Source organism: Giraffa tippelskirchi, chromosome 1 (assembly GCF_054371585.1).
Source record: "Giraffa tippelskirchi isolate mGirTip1 chromosome 1, T2T-mGirTip1v1.2.pri, whole genome shotgun sequence".
NCBI classification, from domain to species: domain Eukaryota; kingdom Metazoa; phylum Chordata; class Mammalia; order Artiodactyla; family Giraffidae; genus Giraffa; species Giraffa tippelskirchi.
The window spans coordinates 129,421,044-129,435,299 of record NC_137275.1 but is presented as its reverse complement, the minus strand read 5'-3'; the positions used below and the strand labels follow the sequence as shown (position 1 = coordinate 129,435,299).

At 49.8% G+C, this 14,256-nt stretch overlaps 1 protein-coding gene and 1 non-coding gene across 6 annotated transcripts in view; one reads left to right on the top strand and one right to left on the bottom strand.

The window, feature by feature from the left end:
* MSRA (methionine sulfoxide reductase A) overlaps positions 1 to 12,434 on the top strand; it is a 389,493-nt gene extending 377,059 nt beyond the window's left edge. For all 5 annotated transcript variants that reach the window (XM_081496028.1, XM_081496038.1, XM_081496004.1 and 2 more), the window contains one exon: positions 11,643 to 12,434. In XM_081496028.1, coding sequence (XP_081352154.1) covers positions 11,643 to 11,807 — 165 coding nt within the window. In that variant the 3' untranslated portion in view covers positions 11,808 to 12,434. The remainder of the gene's footprint in view (positions 1 to 11,642) is intronic.
* On the bottom strand, positions 3,611 to 3,682 carry TRNAG-UCC (transfer RNA glycine (anticodon UCC)). Its single transcript has one exon. It is a non-coding gene; the product is annotated as a tRNA-Gly (tRNA).
* Positions 12,435 to 14,256: the final 1,822 nt, after the last annotated feature.

Sequence of the window (14,256 nt, the reverse complement as noted above, 5' to 3'; positions counted from 1 at the left end):
ACATTGCTGGTGGGAATGCAGAATGGTACGACCAGTCTGGAAAACCCTTTGGGACTTTCTTATCGAGTTCAGTGTACACTTGCCACATGACCCAGCAGTCCCGGCCACTCATAGGTTTATTTATGATAGCCCCGAACTGAAAACAACCCAGATGTCCTTCAGTTGTTGACTGGATGGCCAGACCGTGGTATGTATACGTCTTGAGAAGGCCCTGCTCACCCGCCTCTGGCTGACCTCAAAACCCTGTAAGAGGAGAGAGAGAGAAAAAAGGCAGAACTTAAAACTGCTGTCATGTTGAAGCTGTGTTTGCTTCAACATACACGCAGGGCCAAAGGGTGGACGTCTCTTCCCAACATGTAAGGAACCCTGTGCCCAATCATTAAGTCTAAGAAGTCAGTGAACAAACGAACAGCAGCAGCAGCAACAAACCAAGAGTGAGGGTCATCTGATTTTCAGTTACCGCTATATTGATGTAAATGGCTAGTTTTCAGGAAAAAATTATGGGACAAAGAAACATGGACGTAAGACTCACTAGACGAAGACTCTAGATTAGCTATTATAAATATGCTCAAAGGCCTAAGGAAACCATGACTGAAAAACGAAAGGAGGACTTCCCTGGTGGCTCCATGGTAAAGAATCCTCCTGCCAATGCGGAAGACATGGGTTCAATTCCTGACCCAGGAAGATCCCACAAACCTCGGAGCAGCTAAGCCCGGGTGCCACGGCTACTGAGCCTGTGCTCAGGAGAAACCTCCACAGTGAGAAGCCTGCACATCACTACCAGAGAATAGGCTCCTGCTCACTGCAGCCAGAGAAAAGGCCACACAGCAATGAGGACCCAGCACGGCCAAAACTAAATAAATATAATTTGAAAAAAAAAAGAGATGAAAATATAAGACCAGTGCTCACCAAATAAAGAATATTAACAAGGATATACAAATTATACTGAAAAGAGAACTAAATAGAAATTCAGAGGTATGATAACTTAAGCATAAAAAGAAATCACTAAAGGGGTTGAGTTGGCAGAAGAGAGAATGAACAGATGAAGCTGGGTTAATTGGAATTGTCCAGTCTGAAGAACAGAATTGAAAAATATTAGTCTTGGTTGCACAGCTCTGAGACTATACTAAAAACCACTGAGAGGTCAACTTCAAAATGAAAAAAGGGAAGCACAGTTTAAAAAAGGCTCAGGAACACACGATTCAAAGACAGACTGGCGGTGACAGGAGGATAATCGCCTAGTTAAATCCTCTTGCTTTACAATTGGGGAAACAGAGGCCCAGGTGGGTGAAACAAGCTGCCCAGCCTGCCCAGTGCTTGCAGTGTAATCGACACAAATTTTTTTTATACATTTTACAATTCTAGTGACCAGCCAGCCCAGCTGACCCTAGACTTTTCTAGTTTTAACACTGACAACTCCAGAGTCTGAGAAGCCCCTGGTTGGTTGGTTGGTTGGTTGCTAAGTTGTATCCGACTCTTTGCGACCCCATGGACTGTAGCCTGCCAGGCTCCTCTGTCCATGGGATTCTCCAGACAAGAATACTGGAGTGGGTTGCCATTTCCTTCTCCTGGGGACCTTCCCAATCCAGGGGTGGAACCCACGTCTCCTGCATTGACAGGTGGCTTCTTTACCACTGAGCCATCAGGGAAGTCCAGAGACCCCTGGTCCTGGGCAAATCAGGATGGTTGGCTGCACTGTCTGCACTGCAAACTGGGATGAATATTCTTTCCTGTCACTCTGAATCCCTGAAGCTCATACATAAACGAGAAATGGTGGTATGCAGAAAAGTCCCTCTGCTTTGCAGAACTCAATGTTCTAAACTTAAGCAGCTGGCATTTTTGCTTTAAGTTCTTTTCTATTCAACCTTTCAGAATGAAGGATCTTTCCTTTTAATGAAATTTGCATTTTATCCACAAAGTAAAAGCCAGTGTCCTTGACTTCCCTGAAAAGTGACAAGTGGATGCTTTTGTAAACCAAACACTAAGGATATAACAAAAACAGAGGTTGTCGTTAATTGATTTCAGATGTGAAAAAGCAGATGCTAACCCTTAGAGATATATTCAGGAGAGAGAGAGAGAGAGATTCAGAGGAGAGACAGAAAGAAGAGGGAGAGAGATCCATTTCCTGTAAAACGAAAAGCCATGAAAGGAAAACTCATATGGGAAAAGTCACTTGAATTCCTTTTTGAACCCAGCAGATTCAAAAGGAAAGAGAAACCAGCAGTCCTTGAATGTGTGATTGATGTCAGTGACCTCACAGGTGAAAGAGGAGAGTGAAAAAGCTGGCTTAAAACTCAGTATTCAAAAAACTAAGATCATGGCATTTGGTCCCATCACTCCATGGCAAACAGTGGAGGAAACAATGGAAACAGTGACAGACTTTATTTTCTTGGGCTCCAAAGTCACTGCAGATGGTGACTGCAGCCATGAAATTAAGAGACGCTTGCTGCTTGGAAGAAAAACTATGACAAACCTAGATAGCATATTAAAAAGCAGAGACATCACTTTGCTGACAAAGGTTTATATAATCAAAGCTATTGTTTTTCCAGTAGTCATGTACTGATGTGAGAGTTGGACCATAAAGAAGGCTGAGCGCTAAAGAATTGATGCTTTTGAGCTGTGGTGCTGGAGAAGACTCTTGAGAGTCCCTTGGACAGCAAGGAGATAAAAACACTCAATCCTAAAGGAAATCAACCCTGAATATTCATTGAAAGGACTGAGGTTGAAGCTGAAGCTCCAATCCTTTGGCCACCTGATGCAAAGAGCCTACTCCTCAGAAAAGACCCTGATGCTGGGCAAGATTGAAGGCAAGAGAAGAGGGTGACAGAGGATGAGATGGTTAGATGGCATCACTGACTCAATGGACATGAGTTTGAGCAGACTCTGGGAGTTGGTGAAGGACAGGGAAGCCTGATGTGCTGCAGTCCTTGGGGTCGCAAAGAGTCAGACACAACTGAGCGAGTGAACAATAACCTCATGGGTGGAGGAGGCACTGCAGAAACCAGAGCCAGTGCAGTGGGCAGGGGCAAATTTCAGCTACACAGCTCTGGGCTCCTCCCTGGGGTTGCAGCCTGACTGATCAACTCAGCTTTCCCTTTCCATGCCAGGGCTGCACCCAGTCCAACCTGCTGTGTGGCTCCTCCTTTCAACGCACAAAAGTAAGGAAGAAGGAAGGAGCCAGGAAATGGTGGTTGGAATTTGTAAGGTGCAGGGAGGTGAAAGATGACAATGGAGTTGCGGAAAAATGAATAGCCACCTCCTTCCCCACCTTCGCTCAGTTTGCTTTGAAGCCACGGCTGCAGCCAGGCAGGTGAACCTGAGAGGCATCTGGCAGCTTTGCCTGGGTTCACATGAATCCCTTCATCCTGCAGAGTGTTCCTGCCTGTCTCTGTGATCACAGGGCAGTGGATGGACAGAGAGTATGTGGCTGAGTTACCTTAAATGAGAGCGAATAGAAAAAAAGTAGACCATAAACTTGATGGCTCTGAAGATCTCTTTCTCTGCCTGCTTTTTTAAAAGACAGTTTTAGAAAATATTTATTTATTTAATTGACTATGTGGGGTCTTAGTTGCAGCATGTGGGATCTTTAATTGCAGCATACAAGATCTAGTTCCCTGACCAGGGATTGAACCTGGGTCCCTGAATTGGAAGAGCAGAGTCTTAGCCACTGGACCACCAGGGACATCCCTCCCCCGGCAATCTGCTTTTGTCTCTTCCTGCTGTTGAGCTGAGTCCCGTTCAGATTCCTCCCACCCCATCCAGTGGGTTGGTTTGGCCCTCCTCCACGGCCACAGTAGACTCTGCACCTCTAGTATTCCAGCACGTTCTTCCCTGTCTTCACACGTGTGTATGACCCGTCCCCTCTAGCAGAACCCTGACCTCTCGACGGTGGATGGTGGTCCTCTGCACTCCCTAGCCTGTGGGTGGGGCGCCCATCTTGTCACCATGAGGGGCGTTAACTGTTGCTCCGCACCCCCAGGCCATCCCATCCTCGTCCCTGTCTAAACCATAAACTCCTTGAACTCAGGGAACTTCTCCTCCTCAGTCCTGCCTCGCCAGCATCTACTACGTACATAGAGGGCACTTAGAGTGTAATTGCTCTCATGCCTGTCATGATTCCCGCTCTAGAGATTGTCTTGTTCACCTCTCTGTTCCCAGCGTCTAGCACAGTCCACCACACCACAATCGCTGAAATTAGTTTATCAAATGAAATTGAAGAGTTTCAAAAACTTTATTTGCGGGAAAGTCACACGATGGGCTTGCGTGTCTGTCTTCCTGGATCTTTCAGCCTCACACCCCAAACCAGGGAAGACCAGGGTCGGTGATAGAGGAAATGAAATATTCTGTGGGGACTCGGCTCCAGGCTGTCACTGCCCTCACACCAGGGCCAGCTGCAGCAACGCTTGCTGCCGTGGCAGAGTGAAAGTGAAACTGTTAGTCGCTCAGCCATGTTCGACTCTTTGGGACCACATGGATTGTAGCCCGCCAGGCTCCACCATCCATGGGACTCTCCAGGCAAGAATACTGGAGTGGGTTGCCATGCCCTCTAGCTCACGCCGGTGCTGGGGGCTTGTGCCCACAAATGACAAGGGTCCCTTCCACTTGCATCCTAGTGGTCAGAGCAAGTCACATAGGCAACTCAACATCAGGAGTGACACTGGCGACCGTGAACACAGTCTGCCAAGTTTGTCCCCTAGAGTAGACGTTTTCAAGTCTATGCACATGGATCACCTGGAGAGGATTTTAGGACACAGATCCTGATTCAGCAGGTCTGGGGAGGCGGCCGTATTTTGCACTTCTCACCAGCTGCTGGCCCATTGTCGACACTCTGAGGGCCAAGGGCAAAGCTTTGAATCCTTGCTGGCTAAACTGAACTCCTTGCCTACACCCACCTCTGCAGAGACTGAACTCAGCTCAGAGCACTCTCGGTTTGTGTCGCAAACCAAGAAAAACCTCCTTGCGAGTCAGAAGACACTCGCGGTTCACCTCGAGGGTGAGAGGGGCAGAGAGGACTAGATAACGAAACCACAGACAGTGCGACCCAACTGCAAAATCTAGAGAAGGAGAGAGCACAAGGATGGTCAGCTATTCTGAGAATCCAGAGTCCTTCCATCCAGAGACCACCATTTGCATAAGCAGGTTTGGTACATGGACCGAATTAGATCTAATTATGTCACCTCTTGGTCTCCTGTGACTCCCTTAGTTTCCCGGAGCCGGGAAGGGTCAGGGCAGCTCTGACCGGGTCTCATGAAGGCTTCAGCCCCATGGAGCATCCTCCTTGTCCGTGGCACATCGTTGCTCTCCCAGGATCTTCCACTTGCCCTCTCAAGTGCTGACGGTCACTGACAGATGGGGGTGTCCATGGTTCCAGGACCTAGAACCCCTGTCACTCCAGGGTCCTCTCTGACGTTGGAGGCGGTCGGCCTGTCCCCTCCTCCTTGTGGATGGAGCTGAACCACTGTGGGCAACGGCACACCTGCTCCCCACGTTGTACCTGCACTTGTGCGGTGCTGAACCGCAAACATGCGTGCCTCTGCTCAGTTCAGAAAAGACGGTGTTTTTCTTCATAGTAGTTTTATTTAAAAGCCGTGCCAGTCACTTTATATCCTTTCCCCCAAAGTTTTGATTGATGGCAATCTGGCCAGCCCAAAGCTGCCAGTGGAATAAAACTGCTGACTTGGGCATTGGCACTGACTGAGCTTAATAAACGTGCACGGTGTGTGTGCGCACACGTGTGTGCAGGATGAAAACATAGCACAGGATTCGATGGAATGAGATCTGGAAGAAACTGAAGGGCTCTCCGTTCAGAAAAGGAAAGGAGGAACGGAGGAGGGGCTGTGCCTGTACATGCTCCCTGCCGCCACTAGAGGGCGGAGTACAGGCCGGCCTCTGGGTCTCCTGGTCCCGCCCGCAGCCTTTTTCTCCATCTAAGGCAGAGCTGATTGGCCTCAGGCAGCAGTCTGTGGTTGATTTGTTAAAAGTCAGCCCCTAATTTCCTGTGAGTTCAGTATCAAAAACTGGATTTCATTTCTAGGACACTAATTTCTTCCCATGAAAATATCTTTTGAAAGTGATCATAACATGAAACACACTTACATGTTCCAAATAATTACATAAAAACCGAACGCATGGCTGAATTCCTTTGGTGGGTGGAGGAGGTGGGGTTTGCTTGGATCAGGCTTCGTGAGGCTTTAAAACATATGCATCTGATGAGGTTTGAACTGCAGGTACCTTCTTCCCTTCCTGGTGACTTTCTCACTGGCAACAGAGCCATTTCTCACTGGGTCTTTAAACTGTGATTGAAATTAAGATACACCTAAAAATGGTTAAGATGGAGAACTTGAAGTTATGTGGATTTTACCACAATTAAAAGAAAATAAGTGAGATGACCAAGAAATATGTTGCATGTTTTTGAGTTGCAGGGATGTGAGCGGGGCGGGGGGGGTTTGATCCAAGTATGGGCACCTAGGTCTCTTTTGGAAGATTTTAAAATAACTCCTAAGGGGTTGGGGGTAGCACCTTCATCTGGCTGTGGTGTTCTTGCAGCAGTGCTGGAAATAGTCAGGGGACGGATTCTCATCTGAATCCGTTCTTATCTGAATCAACCCCGAATACTCTTTGGAAGGACTATTCCAAAATGCTGAAGCTGCAATACTTTGGCTGAAGCTGAAGCTACAATACTTTGGCCACCTGATTCAAACAGCTGGCTCACCGGAAAATACCCTGCTAGTGGGAAAGATTGAGAGGAGGAGGAGAAGGGGGGAGATAGAAAATGAGATGTTTGGATGGCATCACTGATTCAATGGACATGAACTTGGGCAGACTCCGGGAGATGGCGAGGGACAGGGAAGCCTGGCAGGCTGCAGTCCACGGAATCGCGAAGAGTCAGACACAACGCAAGTGACTGAACAACAACAGGTTCTCATCAGAGCTCAGCTGTGAGTGGCTGTGGACAAGCCTCCTCTCTCCCTGGGCTTTACTGTCCTCCACTGAGAAATAATAGAAATAATTGTTTCCTCTTCGTGGACTAGAGTGTATGGAGAAGCCCTTTGGAAACACTGAGTACAGGGACTTGGGACTGAGGCCGCTTCTCTGCCTCTGTATCTGTCCTCCTCAGGCCCCGCCTGTGGATGCTCCAGAGCGCTTGCACTGCTGTGGCCTCCAGGCAGGCATTCAGGGTGGCCTCAGAGTCTGTCTTTCCCTCACAATAGGCTGAGTAGCCCCAGACGCTGGGAGAGTCAAAGCTGACAGTGAACTTGTTAGCAGGTTGCAGAAGCAGACTGGTCTTGTGTTAACTCATTTTGTTAAAGGAAAGGCTTCCTACCGGCAGCCCTGGAAAGATAGGTTGGGCCCAGGACACTCCCACTGGCAGAAGATCTGTAAGGGAACGCCTGGCCACCTCTTCTGCAGGCTGGGGCTGGAGCCGCCCGCTGGGGGCAGGAGCTCTGCCCCAGCTCTGTGATCCCCCAACCTCTTTTTCCTGCCCCGCAGAGACGGGCGGTGCAGCCATAGAGGTAGGGCATGCGTGGGAGGGAGTGGAGGTGGAGGCCTGCCTACCGAGGGCAAGATGGTGGGCTCCTTTCCCCCAGGCTGGGCGTTGATGGGAAAGTGGGCCAGGCCTGCCATGGAGTCAGCATGTGCCAGGGCGCCGGGGGCCGTCTGTGCCTGACCCTGGATGCTCATCAGAGCACACTGACTATGCTCTAGGGTGCGTGCGTGTGTGCCCGTGTGTGAGGGTGCATGTGTGCGTGCACGTGTGTGTGTCCATGTGTTGGCGTGTGTCTGTGTGCCTGTGTGTATCTGTGTGTGCATGTGTGTGTGTGTGTGTATGTGTCCGTGTGTGTGTGTGCATGCCTCTTTAGTGTGTGTCCGTGTGTGTGTGCGTGCGCGCGTACCCCTTAGAGGATGGTAGGCCCTGGGAGGGGCAGGGGGCTGTGACATATGTGTGGGTGTGTGTGTGTACCCTCAGAGGAGGTAGGCCCTGGTGTGTGTGTGTGCCCGTGTCTGTGTGTGAGTGTGTACCCTTCAGAGAAGGCAGGCCCTGGGAGGGGCTGGGGGCAGTGACTTGCTCTTGTTAAGGATGCAGCTGAGGAAGCAGAGGGCCAGGGCTCTCGGAAGGAGGGAAAACAGGGACGAGGCAGGGTTTCTCGTTTTCCTCCTTCCTCTGTCTTTCCATCTAGTATCTTTTGTGCAATTTTGTCCTCACTCCCCAATTTCAGATGGAGATTGAGGATAGCCCTGTGCTAAGTGAGGCTTCAGCCCAGAGGCCGCTGGCCCAGTGCGCGGGGGTGACCTGCACCCTAGAGCAGACATGGCCAGGATGTCCCAGTCTAACAGGAAGTGCAGGAGGGCAGCATGTGGTTCTGTCTCTGGTGGGTTTTCATCGCCATTTATTCTCAAGTTCTCCTCTCAAATGAGAGTGTGGTGTCTGCCATCTTGTGGTGGAGCTTGGTACTGCCGGCTCCCTCCCCACACCGCCTCCCTGCAGCTCCTGAAGGTCTCTGCCCTCTAGGTGGTGGTGGGTAGGGGTCACTCAGAGGCTGGGCAATAGCGTCCATTGCCACTGGCTCCCTGCCTTTGGGAAAAGAAGCTTCTGGAGAAGGCGGCTGTGAGCTCCAGGGCCTTGTGAAGGTTGTCCTTGTTTGTGCCAGGAGGGTGGCCGTTTGTGAGGGAGAGGGGTCCATGCCGGCTGGATGGTGAGTGAGGAGCTGACCCACAGAGAGGATGAGCCAGGAAGGGGAGTGAGCATGGACAGCCCGGGTCTGAGATCCTCAGATCTCAGAGCAAGCCGACTCTCATCCAGAGCGATCCATCGTGGCCTTGGCAGTGAAAGGTGCCAGGTCAGAATTTAAGGTCACCTCGGCTCATGGGGACTCGTGTTGGAGCTTAGGACCTCCTGAGTGGGGACCAGAGTCCCTGCATCAAAATCTGGCCATTGTGGCTGAGCTTCAGACTGGCGAGGGCGTGAACTCTGCTTGTAAGTCTGGGACCCTCAGAGTCCAACCTTAGATTCGGTACTTGGCTCTGGCTACAAGAGACAGGACATTAGTGTCAACATTTGAAGTCAGTCCGAGAAGCTCTCTGGTTCTCTGAACTTGGGCCAGGCTTGTCAGGCCCCAGCCTCACATCTTTCTCTTTCACAAGCTCTTAAGTGGTGCCTGAAGCACAGCACACACCCCATACCCCAGAGTGTTCCCTGGCCACAGCCACCTCATGTTGCAAAGCCAGCTGCCTGTCAGTGGTCCTTCTTCACAGGCAAACCTTAGTGACCATGGAAGTAAGTGCCTGGCACCACACACGGTGGATGGGGCACCACTGTGCTTTGCACTCACGACGAGGTCACTTTTGACTCGAAGTCTGTTCAGGATGGTTAACCAGTACCCTGGTCTTGATGCGCAGGGAGGTTTTGGTTCCTGCAAACAGTTCTGGCACCAAAGGCCATGTTCACTGGCTGAGGTTCATCACAGAAGCAGAACATGTTTGAGATATTTTAAGGGGGGTGGTTTTACAAAGAGAATTTGGTGCCTCCAGAATGATCTGAAAGGCTGTTGGAGTGAAGGTCAGGGAACAGCACCTCTAGATCTGGGCATGCCAAAAAGCGACAGAAATTGCTAGAATCACTGTGATGACTGTAATTGTCCTCAGCACAAGAGCCCATGGTTCTCAGGAGGAGCTGACGGAGCCCCAGGTCTACTCTGTGCCCTCTCCTGTGCCCATCTCACAGCTATACCTGGTGGGTGGCGGCTTCTCCTTGGATTTACCTGCCAGGGGTCGTGTGCACATCTCCCATTGGTGGGATCTAGACTGGGGCCGCTGGCGGTAGGATCTGGGAAATGCAGTTCCCTGACTTGCAGCCATGGCTTCCCTGGTGGCTCAGGTGGTAAAGAATCTGCATGCTAATGCAGGAGGCCTGAGTTCAATTCCTGGGTCGGGAAGATCCCTGGAGAAGGGAATAGCAACCCACTCCAGTATTTTTGCCTGGAGGATCCCATGGACAGAGGAGCCTGGCAGGCTATAGTCCATAGGGTCACAAAGAGTCGGACACGACTGAGCAACTAACACTTTCACTTTCACTTTCGACTTGCAGCCTGTGCAATAGCAGGGCAAGCTGAGGACATCAGGGGCCAAAGCGCAGTACTGGACACACACTTAAATACCAACAATAATAGTTACTTCCTTAAGATGGCTGTTGTGAAGCTGAAATTAACACAGAGTGTGGCACGTGGTAAACCCTTGAAAATTGTTCCTTTACAAGATTGTCCCGATGTCAGAATGGCTCCCCATTCTCCTTTCTAACCCTTGTAAGGAAACTGCCTGCCTCTGAGGTGCAGGGTCCAAACCACAAGCCTTCATGAGGCCCCTTCCATTACCTCCTGCACTTGCCTGGCATCAGATCCTCTGCTGGCCTCATTCTGGCTCAGAGGACTGGCAGGAGATCCAGCAGAAAGGTGAAGGCTCTCAGAGAAGAATGCATCAGTGACTCATGCATGCTTGCTAAGTCGCTTCAGTCGTGTCCAACTCTGGGCAACCCTATAGACACTAACCCGCCAGGCTCCTCTGTCCATGGGATTCACCAGGCATGAATACTGGAGTGGGTTGCCATGCCCTCCTCCAGGGGATCTTCCCAGCCCAGGGGCCAAACCTGCATCTCCTGCACTGCAGGCGGATTCTTTACCATCTGAGCCCCCAGGGAAGATCTTCAGTGACTCATGCCAAAAATTAAATTGGATTTCTCGTGCTGGGCCAGTTTGACAACTTCATCTTAAATGGACCAACAACAGTCAGATTCTGATCTCTTTCCTTCTAAAGACACAAGCTGGAATTCTGCCTCGCACCCCCATCCAAAATGGAATGTGTGAACCCTGGTGGAGTCTCTGTGGCCTTGAGCTCAGAGACCCTGAGCAGCCTGTACCATGAAAGAACTAGGGCACAGCTGAAATCCAGAAGGCAGAGGAAACAGGCAGAGATCCACAGGGAACAATGTCTATTTCTTAATACGTCTCCTGCCCCAAATTGCTGGGCTCTCCTCCCCCACTGGTGTTTACTGTGTTCCTCTCCCTGGCAGCAGGTGCCACCAGGCCTTAAACTGGGTCACAGAGGGCGGCAAGGAGCCGACCTGGCCCTCAGGCCACATCCTCCCCTGACTTCACTCCCCAGGCTCCAGACTGGAGGGGCAGAGCCCAGACTCCAGGTGGCCCCTGCCCTCCAGGGCGTCCCGAAGGGGTCCCTGCTGCCCAGAACCATAACCAGCGAGGGGGCATGCTCTGTCCATCCCGTGCGGGGGCAGAGAGGCCACACTGCCACCCCCTCCCACTGCAGCCGCAGTGAGTCCCCTGGGGGACCCCTCCTCCCCAGGGCAGCCAGAGGGCCCACACAAGGGCTCCCGACACCTTGGGGGCAGAGCTGGTGTAGAGGGTAGAGTGTACATTACAGAACCCGAAAACAAACAAATTAAACCCTGGATTTGAAACCCCAGACCCCTGAGGCACAGGGAGGGAGATGCTTGCTCAGGAAAACCCAGCCGGGAGGTGGCCGAGCCCAGGCCCCAAGGACCACGTGTCTGCTCCTCCCGTCCCGACCCCGCCCCTCCTCCTTCCCAGGATCCCCGGCATCTGGTCCTGATGGCCCCTTTCTCTCCCCAGGTTCTGTCGGAGCATGGTTTCGGCCTGATCACCACGGACATCCGGGAGGGACAGACCTTTTACTACGCGGAGGATTACCACCAGCAGTACCTGAGCAAGAACCCGCACGGGTACTGCGGCCTCGGGGGCACTGGAGTCTCCTGTCCCCTGGGTATTAAAAAGTAATTTCTCCCCACGTGGTCAGCCCTCGAGGTCACAGCAAAAATGCTTCCAACAAATCGGGGAGTTCTTTTGTGGTTCACCCAGGGGCTTTTTGAAGTGCACAAAGGCGTTCATAAAAATCTGGTTTATTAAGGGGTAATTTACATGAAGTGCCATGGCAAGTTGATAACATGTAATTTATCTTATAATAAGTTAGGGTGGGAGGAGCCCGCGGTGAAAATTTTTGGATCATTTGATGTCTGAATGAGGATAATGAATAATCAGTGTTCACCTTTTTTGTGCTTGGGTGCCTGCCCTGGACGTCAGGGAACCAAGCTGGGAGAATATGTGTTGGGGGCAGGAGGGGTCAGGGCTTCCTTCACCACGGCCCCCTTCACCACAGCCCTCCCCCCTCAAAAGCCCTCCTGCCCTGCAGTGCCTTAAAATTTGCAAACGTTTATAGCCTCAGTGAATCGTTCACTGAAATACTTTGCTCAACTGATCCTATACATGTATAAGAGGCTTTCTCTCTCTTTTTCTCCCTTCTCATGGCAGGGAAAAGGTGTGAGTTAGCTTGATAAATTTTAACGCTTTGCTCACAGCTATGAGATATGCTTGTTCTAATAAAGGTCTACAGTCTGCTAATACAAACTGATGTCTCATCTGTCTTTTTCTTGTTTAGGCAGGATTCTTCTAAGTATTATAAGATAAATTTTAGAGCTCTCAAAGGCTAAGAATCATTTTGCCCCAAATGGGAAATCTGATCGCAATCTTTAGAAAACATGTACAGCTCTAGCTCCTTGCAACTTTATTAATAATAGCTGTTTTCCATCTGCCTATTATAGTCATCACATCAGGGGCTATTCCAGGTAGAGAATAGACACATGGAATCCTGGCCCTTAAGAGTCTTTGTATTGAGGACAAGGGATGGAGGACTTATGCAAAAAACAGGTAAACCTGTGAATAAGTAAGATAATTTCTGGTCCTCACAAATGATAGGGAGAGATGGCAAATCAGATAAGCTAGTAAGTTGGGCCTGGGGGCTGTGGATCTGTGTTTAGAGCTGTTTAAGCTAGGCGGGTCAGGGGAGGTGGTGCCGTATTAAGTTGAGGATTGAATACTCTGAACGATGCAAAGGAGAAATGAACACACAGGTTGGGGCAGAGAACGGCGTTCTGGGGGCAGGAGGTGGGTGAAGAAATATAACACGGTTCCCCTGGGATAGAACCCCTTTGGAAACCGTAAGTTTGTTTTCTATGTCCGTGAGTCTGTTTCTGTTTTGTAAATAAGTTCATTTAGATTCCACATACCAGTGATATCATATGGTATTTGTCTTTCTGATTTACTTCACTTAGTACAATAATCTCCAGGTCCGTCTATGTTGCTGCAAATAACCATTTCATTCTTTTTTGTGGCTGAGTGATATTCTGTTGTGTATATATGTACCACATCTTCTGTATCCATTCATCTGTCAGTGGACATTTAGGTTGCTTCCATGTCTTGGCTATTGTAAATAGTGCTGTTATAGACATACAGGTGCATATATCATTTTGAGTTTAGAAATTTCTCCAGATATGTGCCCAGGAGTGGTATTACGGGGTCTTATGGTAATTCTATTTTTAATATTTTTAAGGAACTTCCATAATATTCTCCATAGTGGCTTCACCAATTTACATTCCCACCAACAATGTGGGAGGGTTCCCTTTTCTCCACACCCTCTCCAGCATTTGTTATTTGTAGACATTTTAATAATGGCCATTCTGACTGGTTAAAACCAATTCCTCATTGTAGTTTTGATTTGCATTTCTCTACTAATGAGTGATGTTGAACATCTTTTCATGTGCCTGTTGGCCATCTGTATGTCATCTTTGAAGAAATATCTATTTAGGTCTTCTACCCCATTTCCAAACAGCTCATGAAACTCAATAGCAAAAAAGCAAACAACCCAGTGAGCTGTGTGTTTCTTTCCCACCTCATCTCTAGGACACTTCTACGTCAGTGATGCGCTGATCCTGAATCTCAGCATTGTTACTCATGGTCTCTGAGAGCCAGAGGCAGCATTTACTGGGGCTCTGAACCAAGTGGAGACAAAGGAAGGTAAAGAGCAGGGACCTTTCTGGAGACCAAGTCCATAGGTCTCAGGGATGAGCTACGAGCGAAGGAAGCATGGAGTTGAAATGTTTCTCCATGCAAGAGCAAAAGAGATGGAAAATGAAAGAAGCTGTAGAAGAGACCTGATTGTGAGAGAGAAAAAGAACAAGCTTTCTATTTCAGAGATCCTTGGACCACTCCCCATGGAAAGATGCTCCATCCAAACTCTTGGAGAGGCCTCAGGGTCAAGTCAGTAATCTGCCTCCAACTCCCAGGGGAGCCACAGGCCTCTGAGTGGGTCCCAGTTGTATTTTAAGCACTGCTATAGGTAGATGCTTGGGGCTTCCCAGGTGGTGCAAAGAATCCCCCTGCCAGTGCAGGA